The sequence below is a fragment of the Sitophilus oryzae genome, unplaced genomic scaffold (assembly GCF_002938485.1).
Source record: "Sitophilus oryzae breed Bouriz unplaced genomic scaffold, Soryzae_2.0 scaffold_1396_pilon_pilon, whole genome shotgun sequence".
Lineage (NCBI taxonomy): Eukaryota > Metazoa > Arthropoda > Insecta > Coleoptera > Curculionidae > Sitophilus > Sitophilus oryzae.
The window spans coordinates 4,146,138-4,159,244 of NW_022146055.1; the positions used below are offsets into that span (position 1 = coordinate 4,146,138).

Consider the following 13,107-nt stretch of genomic DNA (forward strand, 5'->3'; position numbering starts at 1 on the left):
ACACAATGGCAACACTGCACAAAATTCTTTTTTAATTTTGTTTGTAGAAAACTGTTTTCTTTTAAATTTATTGCCCTCTATTATGTAGTAGCGAAACTACCAAATCAAAATATCTGATTTGGAGACAGACTTTTAAAGCCTGTCTCCTTTTGCTACCTACAGTTTTATACATGTAACGAGGCTTCTGTTGCGTAGCTAGATATTCTGTGCCAATGTGCATAAACAACCAAAAAATGCATCAAAAAATACTTTTATCAGATCATACCCTTGGATATATTATGTATTTTATATATCGCACATCCCGTTCAAAAGTTTACTAACTCAAAATAGAGAATATAGAGAACATTGTCAGGAGAAGTAAAAGAAAATTTAAGTTAAGGCAATATGCTCCTTTTTGCATATTAATGGCCAAATAATATAATGTTGATTTAATAAAATTTTACTGGCATCCTTCTGAGGTATAAATCAGATTAAAAGGACATTGTTTTTGTAATAATTGTTTGTTTTGTAAACATTTTTTGAAGACAATACAGTTTTGAACGGGCTGTGCGATATAAACAAGGATCTTACTATTATTTGAGGTTAGAAAGTATTTAAATAACATAAAACATAATCAAAATCATTTGTCATCATAAATTATAGAGGTACTTACGTGTTTTGATATTATTATCAGGAAATAATACGTTTAGTTAAACAGGTACGCTGCCAGGCAAGTTCTATCGGCGGGTCTTTGCAAAAGTTGAAATCTAAAAATACAAAACTACGTTTACATCTTAGTTGTATTTACGAATAAAGTATTTGTGTGTAATTTCTGACTTACCAGTTAATTGAATAATCGCATTAAATACATCCAAATGGTAATTTAATATTGTAAAAGCAAAATTGTTTTAAATCACTTGCCAGGACAGCCCGGTCAGCTTCTTTGTTGGCAAAATGGCCGCGGTATCATGATTTAAGCAATGTGAGTGACAAAGAAAGCCAATGCCTGGCAGATGTTGCTTTCTTTGTCGTTGGTCCTGGCACGTTTAAATTTGACTGTTGCCTGTTTTCCCATACAAGTGACACCCCCGTGGTGATGAGCAAGATTGATGTTGGTCTTGCAGACTTGATTTTTTTCCATTTTTAGGGTTCTGTACCCAAAGAGTAAAAACGGGAACCCTATTACTAAGACTTCGCTATCCGTTCGTCCGTCCGTCTGTACTAAGGTCTATCTTATGAACCGTTAGAGCTAGACAGTTGAAATTTTCACAGATAATGTATCTATGTTGCCGCTATAAGAACAAATACTAAAAACAGAATTAAATAAATGTTTATAAATAAAAAAGTACTTTCACTAAACATTATCGTTTAAGTGAGAATTTTACATAGAATCTTTCAAGTCCTCGGTGGCCGCGTGGTTAAAGCGTTAGAACTTTACGCTGCTATGACGTTGGAGCCGTAGCTAGGCAGGTTCGAATCCTAGTCAAGGCGACTTTTTTTTAATCGTTTTTTTTTTAATTTTTACATATTTATTTTTATTTATTACATATTTATTATTCATTAATACAATTTTTAGTAATGTTTTTCTCCATTTTTTATTAAATTACTTATACGCGCATTCAAAATTTCAGCTAAATCGGAAAAAAAGTTTATATTTTATAATATGAATCTAGGTAGTGGTTTATATGTGATCTGTTAAACATATTTTTCAACTTTTTTTTATTAAATTTATCAAGTCGCTTCCCCTTGTATAAATTTCACCGCACGCCACTAAAATTAGTGGTTTCAATTAGCGTAGAACTTGAATTTTGTTTGTTTAATTTCAATATAAGTATTCAGAACGTCAAAATTAGTGCTAGACAGTTTCAATTAGTAGAAAAAGTTATCAAACGTTTAACTTTTCAATTAATTATACTTCAAAATTTGCAATGTCATTTTGGCCTTTGATTATCTTCCGTTTAGAGAAATTGGCGTTAGAAATCAAAAGTTGATTGTTTTATAAGCTAAATACTAAATATTAGGCTTTCTCTATGGATACAACTGACTACGGAAGCTGTTACTAGGATATTCTATTTATTTTAATTGTGTTTTTTAAACATTGTGAATGTGATCGTAAACTAAATAGTATAAAGTGTATCTGAAACCGTAAATTAGCGGTTCCACTAATTGCGAGGTTCTGAATAAAGCTTAGGAATATAAATCTTTTTATATTTATATTTTTGCTTTTTGATTAATGATGTGTTTCTGTTTGTTTCAGGGATTTAACCAGCAACAACATCACTTCGTTAAATGAAACATCTTTGTTCCATTTCCTTAGTCTTGATGAATTGTAAGTATAGTACATAATAGTTCATATCAAATAAACTTTTAGTCACGTGATTACGCTTGACCGGCACAGCATTGCCCAATTTTACATATTTTCTTTTCATCAAAATATTTTAGAAAACAAAAATAAATTAATTATAAATATATGTATAAACAGTTATTATTTTCATGAACAAAATTCACCTCCTTAACAGCACTTAAAGGGCATAAAGAACCATTACTACCGCTTTCCCTGTCAAAGTATTCTAATAACGTTGCAATGAGTTTTTACGGCTATTAAGCTATCTTGTACACTTCGCATTAAAAGGGGTTCTAAAAAGAACAATGTTTGACTGCCAGGTATGCTAGTAAACATTTTTTACCTTAAAGTATCACAACATTATTTATTTAAACCAGAAACACGTAATACAAAATTAAAGTGTCAAAACGAATGACAATGTCAGGAAATAAATAAATAAATATGACAACTTCACATTTTTTACAGCAGAGAATCCTCAGCGGTAAATTTAAATTCCATTTAGTCAGCCCGGCGCCGAATATTCCATAGTTGGCAACAATGAATTTAAAAATTGCGCCTTCGATTACGTAACTAAAAGTTTAATTGGTATCAAATATATTTTTCTGTTTATGTTTGTTGAATTAAGAATTAGAATTAAAGCTTAAATTCACCTCGTTGCATTGGTTTTTGTAAACATATCAAACTTTCCGTATTACTTCTAACTCCATGGAGTAGAGTTAATCCTATCTGTATTCAACGACGACCAAAAAGGCTACTCACCTTTCCCAACAGAGAGATTTATGCTGCAATGACATCGACAAGACACAGACCCATTACGTACTTCATATCCCTTTTCGGTTCCTCCTTTCCCTATCCCGATCGGTTTACGATCCTGCGGGAGACATGTCGTCAAATGACTCGCCTAGGATACATCGTAAAAAATAACAGCGTTCTGGGATGGGTAAGCATGCAGGGTTCTGTTACCATATGAGATTCTGTTTGTACCTAAAATCGTACATAATAAAAAATATACTTTGGACCTCCTTTTCTTTTTTTCTTTTTGGTCCTTTATTTTTTTATAATTTAATACAATATTTTGTTAACTATAAGATAGACACGGTTCGGCAATAGTGCGTCGGGCATCTGTAGCTCCTAGATTAAAAAACTTGAGAATTTTGTTTAAGAGTCCATATTTTAGTCCAAAAAGTAGCAAAATAAGCATTCGGCATTTAACAACATAAATTTTATATAAAACTGGCTGATATTTTTACATAAATAAAGAAGGAAATTAAAGATAAAGGATTATACTATATCCGTATTGTAGCACATTTTTAGACAACTTCCTTATTTCTAGAATTTTGATGGTCAAACATCAACAAAATATTCTTTGTTTGGACTAAATTTTCTCGAAAATAAAGAAATAATTTAAAACTCCCTTACAATACAGAAGTAGATTGAAGTTTTGTGATTACAGTGATATATAATTGATATGGTTTTGTAACAAATTGCTCACTATTTTATCGCAAATGCTGAAGCTCTGCAACCCTTAATCAAGCCTTAATCAAAGCACGTATGTTTGGAATTGTTATTGTATATAATTGTATTATGGATGTGGCTTAACACGACAGGATCGGGCTAAGCCTTAGGTAGATTTCTGAAATATAATGTATATTTCCTTCGACCACCCCCCCCCCTTTACCCGACCCCAGAGGGCGACCAGAAAGTACAGCGTAATAGCACAGATTATACAGATTATAATCTTTGTTTTTTCTTTATTGTTTTTTGTGGTTCCAATTTTCGGAATCGGGCACTAGTTAGGTGACTAGTTTGCGCACATAGCACGCCCACTTATGGCCTCTAAAATTGTGCACAGCGCCTGACCGGCACAGTTATTAGAGAGATATCGCAAAACCGAATAGCGTCATCCAGTATTTACGCGTACCTTATCATGGTTACGATATGCGCGAGTCAATTTTTAACGCAACACCCGCTAATAACGTTACCGCCTGACGTAATTTGCGGATCAATTACACCAAGCGCTCTTTCTAAATAACCTCTGATAACGTTTAAAAATTGCTTAAATGGGCATGTGCGGGTATTTGACAACCGGAGCCGGCCGGCGAGATCTTTTATTTTAGGTTATGTTTGAATTGTTTTGAATTATTGCTTTAGTTTTATTAGGTAATTTGATATTTAAGTAGCTGGGATTAGTTTTAATTAAATAAATATGGCCCAAAATATGGATTCCACCTCTTCCAATACTAAAGAGTCTTAGTTTTACAGCAGATGACGACTTAGCCCTTCTAAGAGAATTTGTTGTTTGTTGCTTGTTGCCCTAAACCCACTGGCAGACATTGAACAATAAAGCACTGGAAATAAGCACTTTAGCCCTTTAGTTTTAAAATACCTAGTAAACAAAACAATGTCAAAGTTTTAAATTCAAAGTTAGGTTAAGTTTAAATAGCGGACGCGACGCGAACAGAATTCTTTCCGATCCGATAACTATAAATGAAGAGAGTTAATACCACCTCACGTAAAGGAAATAACACCTGGCCTTATTAACGTCCATGCACGCTATTCGGTTTAGCGATATCTCTCTATTACGCTGTTTATTGTTATTTTACGCGAGTTTATTTTTGCGCTCAGGAAATTTGACTCGTTTGCACATCGTCATAAAAAACAATTTTCGTACCACGAATTAGGGACAAGATTTTTATCTGTATATTTATAGGATACCTAATCTGTGGTAATAGACTCTTAAGTGCAAACCTAAAGCACGGCACACAAAACAATCGGCACGCCAACTCTGCTCAGATTCCTTTGTTTAAAATTTCTATAAAATTTGACCTTGACGGAGACATTATCGTTTCCTAGTCAGGGCCGGATTAAAACGTATCAAAAAATTTCTCAGAAAATACGACAGGGTCGTATTAAAAAAATACTGTAATTGACTGAAACTGAATTTTATTTACACAATACTTTTGTCCAAACAAATGAATCCTTAACCGCGCATACTTCTCGACAAGTAAAAATGAAAAAATCAATTAAATATTTCACTGTAGAGAATAGACAATTAAAATTAAAAAACATGCAACTAACAAAAACATGCCAGGAGTTACAAACAAGAATTAAAGAAATACCAATAAAATATTTATTGAACAATATAAAGAGGCTACGTACAAATTATGCCCATCAATGGGCGTAGCAAATTTTATTAATATTCAAATTTCACAAATTAATAAATCCACAAATTTTTGAGAAACTTCTATTTTTTCATGGCAGGAAACAAAGTAGGTACATTGTATTTTATACAGTTACAAAGTGAATTGGTAAACATTTTAAATTCAAAATGAACAGAACGCAACTTGTACCTTTTGTGGGCCTTATTTATATCTTCAAAATATATTGTTAACTTATTTTAGATATACTCATTTTATTTACTTTTATAATTATATTTAAATTAATAGTATAATGATTTTTAAATTTAATTTTTAATGTCTAGATACAACATTAAATTTTACTAAATATTTAACATTAAATCTTACTAATATTAAAGTTTGTTAAGATTTTTAATTAGATCTTCCTATTTAGCTGAATGACCTAATATGTATACTACTGTTTTTTTTTCACAACTAAAATATGTTAAAATAATTAATTACATATATACATACCTAATAGGATCTCTAGGAAACAGAAAGAAACTTTTATTGACCAACAAAAATAAAACTACTAAAACAAATTATATTACATTATAATAATAATAGCTCCCGTATATAGCGTTTGACGCCTTGGGAGTAGCAAGGTACAGCTTGCCATACTAGAGCCATTCGGTATACAAAGGAAGGTAATGTGGCTAGTACTACGCTTCAACCGCCTATTATTTCTCGAAATTTCGCGTTACCTCAGGATTGTGAATCCCAAGTACTCATTTAAGGCTGAGTCGACCTAGGTACCCAAACTATTTTTATTTTAATAAAAATTGTCGGCTGATGAAATGCCGGATGTGGGATTCGAACCCACTACCTTGAGATTGGTAGACGAGAGCCTGTACCTCTACGCCACCGGGCACCTTTTAGCAATTATAATACATAAGAAACGAAAATAAAACTAGAAAACCCAAATATATCACATAATAAACAAAAATAAAACAACAAAAACAAAATATATCACTCAAGAAAAAATCAAAATAAATTAAGTCGCACGCTACTGACCCGAATCTGCCGTAACTGTGTGTTGTCGCTGAAAAAAACTACGACACTGGTTACTTTCTGTTGATGGAAACGCAAATTGCGGGGTGCGCGAGGATATGCGCGTAGCGTTCCCGCCAAAGCGAATCGGCCTGCCGTGTGATTTATATGCCGTGCCTAAAGTATGTACGAGGATGTATTTCAGGAAAATATTTAAACTTCTATAGAGTGGTTCAAAAAGTGTGAGTGGATATGGATGATTTTTTTTAAATGGACGACCCTGTATATTATTGCGTTTTTGGCTTCCTTTCAGATCACTTTACACAATCCTAAGATATGAGTAAATATATTTCGATAATTTCAGAGATACTAATAAATAAATAAAAAATATGAAATATAAAATCGCGAATATCTCCAAAACCGTTAAAAATGTTGAAATACTCTAAATACAAAAAAATCTATCTATTGAAAAAATAATACACAGGGTGTATACAGGTTTCTATTTATAAAAATCAAGAAAAATTATTTTATATTTTAGTAAGTTTGGCGTAGAATTTTGAACATTCTGTATGATTTACGATTACCATATTTATAGCAAAATAAGTACAGACCATCTAAAGTAAATACCTAATATAGTTTTGATTCCAGGTCATTTTTAGTTTCAGCTCAGTTCATTTTTAATAATTTTTTTAAAGAAAGGCTGAAAAATGTATATTTTTATTGATTTATTAATATCTCTGAAACTATCAAAGTATATTTACTCATATCTTAGGATTATGTAAAGTGATCTTCAAAAGTCAAAAATGCAGTGATATACAGGCCGTTCCATTAAAAAAAAATAATCCCGATCCACTGACACTTTTTTGAGCCACCATATAGAAGTTAAAATATTTTCCTAAAAAATATCCCCACTACATACTCTAGGTTTAACAATATTCCACTTGAACAACACTTAAACAATATTACCAAGTTTTTTTTATTCTAGAAGCTACAGATGCCCGACGCACTATTGCCGACAAGCAGCAGAGAAAACCTTGATTACTATTATTCGAAAGAATCGAGCTATGCTGTTCTGAACTTAATAATAATATAAATAAATACTATCCTCACTTACTATGGTTTTTAGTTTATTCAAAACATTTATTACATTCAAAAGTGAAGTGTTTTTTGTTAGTTATACTAAACTAAAATCATCGTCACGATAGATAGTTTGCATTTAGATCAATTTTAAACTGAAATTATTCACAGTATACGTCGAATCTCTATAATAGGTACCTTTGTCATATCAAATAAATCAGGAAAAGCTTTAACACAGAATATTGTAATAGGAAAACACTAAATAAATAATAAGAAAACATTTACTTTACCTTTAATAACATTTTTCACAATAACCAAAACATAAAAATCAAAATAACATTGATGCGTCTCGACTGGTAGTAAGCCAATTATTACCTAACACCTATCATCTATCATCTCCTGTTCATTGTCCGATTTCCCTCTCTCTAGTTTACATATAAATATTTTAAAAATCAATAATGATTTACGTATACATAGTGTCTTAAATTGTGAATGTTTTAAATTTAAAGAAATATTTTAAAATAGGCGGATCATCTCATCGTAGAGTTTTTCAGGTAGAATACACTGGCGTAAAGGTTAGTATAAGGTCGAGATTTCCGTATGTAAGAAGAGTACAATGCGTTTATAATGTACTGAACAAAGAGAGGACAGTAGACGCGTTGCCAAACATATGAAATAAACCGAGAAACTGTGCACATCGCTAAGAGACGTGGAAGGGGATACTTGTGTCTAGCCCTAGCAGGCAACTATTAAGCCCGACCAATCACGTTAGAGTTTTTGACAAACACAAATGAATTAACACCCTTCAAATAACCACGCTAACCAACCTGATTGGTCAAGCTTAATAGTTGACTGCTAGGGCTAGACACTTCTGAAGGGGATATAGCAGATTTGTCGCAATTGACCGGTCGACCCAATCAATACCTCTGTCAGTACTTAAAGTTCCAGGGAAAGGTGTACGTCATGCGTTCAGCTTCACGATTTAATTAAGTCTCGTGATACTTAATTTGTTCATTTATTAACGAATCGTTGTAATTTTCCCTATAGCTTGAATTTTTTTAAATGCAAGCTAGAAACACTTGCATTTTTGGTAAAAATAAGTGGAATTGAGTGGGTTCGCGATAGTGGTCGCGCTATTAGAACTCTGAATTCAAAAATCGATATCTCGAAATCTATTAGAAATAATAGATTGTAGTTTTTTTCAAGAACTTTGTTAATATTTCTGCTGTATTTTCTTTGTAGACAGTATGTGAAAATCTTTATCAATAAAAAAATTACACGATTGCTGAAAATTGCTATGCTCTAAAAGTAAATGGATGGATTGTTTACAATTTTTGAATAGAAAAAACAACCTTATCGAATTTTTCTTATGTAAGCATATTGTAAAATATCCGATCATGAAAATAAAAAAAAAGTTTCAATATCTAAAGTGCATGGTTCTTGAGTTATGGCCTGTTATGTGTTAAAAAGTTAAGTTTTTAAATTATCGCGATTACTGACGTTTTCTCGTATCTATCTATAAAAAATGACACCTTAACAATATCCTTATAATTCCATTTCAGATGCTCAGAAACATGTCTAATGATTTTATCTAGTTATCTCTTGAAAAACAAGTCTTTTAAAAATAAGCGGTTTGCGATCGTGATTTTACTTTACTTGATAGGGAAAGGCGTACCGGCAACGCCGCAACAGCACACCGTCACGCGTCGCGTCGGTCGGTCGGTCGCATTTCTCCCACTCCGACTTAATAAGATCCCTATGCGATTTACTTCCACACATGTAAATGTCGACCCAAAAGTAACAGTTGCCAGCACGGTATGTGGCGTAAAATGAACTTGCGCAGCTAACAGGGCAACAGTTAACACGTTGTCAATCAGAGTTATTGATATCAATAAATAAAATAATAAATTTGTACTTCTACTCATAACAAAAATAACTAAAATATAAGTGCAAGCCTTAAAAATGAACTTAAAATGGTATATACCGGAATTTAAGTGAGATATTGCGAATTTTCTTTAAAATCCAATTCATATTATACAGAAGAAGTGATGAAAGATGTTTTTGAAAATTGTGTTGATACAATTTAATGGATTTATAATAAACGACCAATGAGAACAAATCGTACAGAAATCATAACTACAGTTAAAATTGAATTACCCATGCCCAAATATGACGTTAAGGCGACACTACATACGACAATATTTTGTTTGAATCTTGAAATAGTACAAAAGTATAATAGTTCACAACCCTGTTAAACACTGTCGTAACAAAAGGCTACATTGACTTACGATCTATTTTACATCCCTTTCTTTAGCCAGTATTTGACAATGTTAATAAAACCAAAAGGATACAACAAGTGTAGTAAGAATGTCTTCTTTGTTTGTCTTAATTTATAACAAGACAAATTTAGAAGAAATAATCTGAAAATAATGTAATGCATTCTAATTTGATCCATCTGGCTAAACAATTTTATATGTACACTCAGATGCAAAAAAAACGCAACGGAGATATTTTTCGTCAATTTTAAAGTGATATATTTTTGTTATTCTTAGCCCTATTTTTATGATTCTTTTTAGCAAACTGTATATAATTATTTCAACTTTAATTCGTAAACTAAGTTTTTTTATAAACTCTAGTATTTGGCATATTATACAGGGTTAACTGAGGGGTTGCTTTTTTACCCTAACTTTAAAACACCCTATGCAATAATTTCGTGTGTAAATTTTTCTAAAATATAATTTTACGGTCAGAATCATGTCTCCTGAGCATTTTGTTTTTTGGATCATGTCAATACATGCCTTGGTTAATTTTTAAGAGCGGAATGAACTTGCCACCAACAATTTCCAAATTTTTCAATGATCATTTCTTTTTGAAGTAATTTTACAATATGACAAGGCCGCTTTGGTGATTATTGTGAACTTTATACTACTATCTACTATGAACTGCCCATCATGTTCGACATTTGGGAAATGTTTGGCAGGAGGATTAGGGGTCGCAAAGCGGTACCAGCTTCATTAAATGAACTTCGCTAGGTTCTTAAAGAAGAATGACAAAGCATAACGCAATATGGTATATACAGCCTGAATGACAGTATGATCGGACGTATACAGGCAATTATATCAACCAAGAGAGGCAATTCAAAATATTAGGGTATTTTTTACAATTTTTTTTTCTGTTTGTATACTTACTTGTGTATTACAGATGTTTTCTTTAATATCGTTAGTTCTGTTATCGTTATTAATGTTTATTAAAACCAGGACAGTATCGTTGGTCTTTAACATTTTTTTTTAATTTAGTATAGAGTATCCAATGCAGCGTAATACGACATTACGACAATAGTCACCAAAGCCATCTCGTCATATTAAAAAATTACATAAAAACATAATGATAATTGAAAAAATTGCAAATTGATCGTGATCAGTTCATTTCGCTCTTAAAAATTAACCAAAGCATGTATTGACATGAATCAAAAAACAAAATACTCAAGAGTCATGGTTCTGGCCGCAAAATTATATTTTAGGAAAATTTACACACAAAAATATTGCACAGGGTGTTTTAAAGTTAAGGTAAAAAAAACAATCCCCGATTAACCCTGTATAATATGCCAAATACTAAAGTTTTTAAAAAAAACTTAGTTTACAAATTAAAGTTGATATAATAATATATATAGTTTGCTAAAAAACTCATTAAAATAGGGCTAAAAATAACAAAAATATAACACTTTAAATTTGACCATAATTTTCTCCGTTACGTTTTTTGCATCTGAGTAAATATAAATTTTCCATTAAGGTGGATTTATAAACTGAAAACGGTGCGGTTCGACGTTGCGGTTGCGATTATTTCTATTGGCTATTACTAACGTTTCAAGGTCAACGTTCCTGTCGAAGTTAAAAATTGGTTAATTTTTGACGTAAAACGTCAACCGCAACAACAACCGAAAAATTTATAATCAACAAAACATTCTGCGTATGAAGAAACTATTTACCGACCGTAACGTCGGGCGCCGAACCACAACGTTTTCAGTTTATAAATCGACCTTTATAGTTAAAATATAATAATAATAAATATTGTATTAATTATGTTCCCACACATAGCAATTGAAAAGTCTCATTTTTAAATGTCTGTTATACTTATTTTAAATGCGTGTTATAGAAATTATGTCGGAAGTTTGATTTCGGAAAAGGCCAACATCGTGTCTGAAATTCAGCACAGAATTAGCAGCGCCTCAAGAGCATTCTGGAGATTAAAAGCAGGGTTTTCTACAATCATGACTTAAGCACAAAACCGAAACATGCAGTGTACCGAGCTAATAATAATCCCCACCATATTATATGGAAGCGAAACATGGGTGCTGTACCGCCGGCACATGAACGCATTAAACACATTGCAACAGAGCCACCTTAGACAACTGTTAAGAATAAAATGGTACCACAATGTCTCAAGCGTATCAGTCCTCGAAAAAGCTAGCTGCGAGAGCACCGCGAGCGTCGCAAGTTCCGCAAATCTCGCTCCGACTGTTTTTCGTGTTTCATGTGTTCGTTCGGCCTGCTCGCGAACAATGTGGACGCACCTTTAGAAACGTCTAAGTTCACTTATTTCTCTAAGCTTAACGAAAAAAAGTCTTTTGACTCGGGCTCAAAAACCGACACGAATGGAAGTTGCTCAAGATGAGACCAAATTGAACAAGACAACCGAAAGTCACCTGCTTCCACTATCATTCTCGGCAATTTCGCGGAAATATCATTATAGAATCAGAGAATGCTAGAACTCTTACCCACGAACCCAACTTTCTTCTTACCCTGAGAAACGGATACTTATTTCTTGCTTTCTTGTTCCAGAGAGAAATAAAATAAGATATACTGATTTAGAGAGAAAATAAATTTTATTGTGAATTTTTATAGCGAAATTAAAAATGCTAATTCAATTAACACGACTACTAGCTAGCTGAAATCACGCAAAGAACCTTTTAAGAGTCTAGATAATTCTATTTAAACGTAAATAATTACACTGACAGAAGTTGAGATAAGAAAATCGTGCGCAATAATTTACTAGATGGCCGATAACAAAGTATTTTTAAAACTAGCTTTAAGCTAGAAACTAATTACAGAAGTAGAATAAATTTTTGTAAAAGATTTACAGATATACGATGGTAGCTTTAAAAGTTTCCTACCTCAGAAAGGTACAAGACTTTGTACGTAAACTATAGATAGATCGAATATGTCGACTTTCCGTAACCTATAAACCAAATTTTAGCTTTCAAAATGCCAAATTTATAGTTGAACCAATGCTTATAAATTTTACACATATTTTATTTTTTATCTCGAGAACTATTAAAGATTGATGTAGGTTAGTATAATAGAAAAGTTTTGAGATATGGCAGTAGTTTCAAAAAATATAATAATTAACCAGATGTTCCATTTAAAATAACAAAGATGCTACTACTTTTAGTATTAAGCGGCAACACTGTAATGCTGAAAATAATTTAGACAGGATGAAGCAGGTGCCTTTATGCAAATATCCAAATTTTCAAAAATATCCTAT

At 32.1% G+C, this 13,107-nt stretch overlaps 1 protein-coding gene across 1 annotated transcript in view; it reads left to right on the forward strand.

Annotated features, from left to right (window-relative positions):
• Positions 1 to 13,107, forward strand: part of LOC115875891 (leucine-rich repeat-containing G-protein coupled receptor 5A-like) — a 327,679-nt gene that overhangs the window by 245,655 nt on the left and 68,917 nt on the right. The window contains exon 3 of the mRNA XM_030891455.1: positions 2,237 to 2,308. Within this exon, the coding sequence (XP_030747315.1) occupies positions 2,237 to 2,308 (72 nt within the window). The remainder of the gene's footprint in view (positions 1 to 2,236; positions 2,309 to 13,107) is intronic.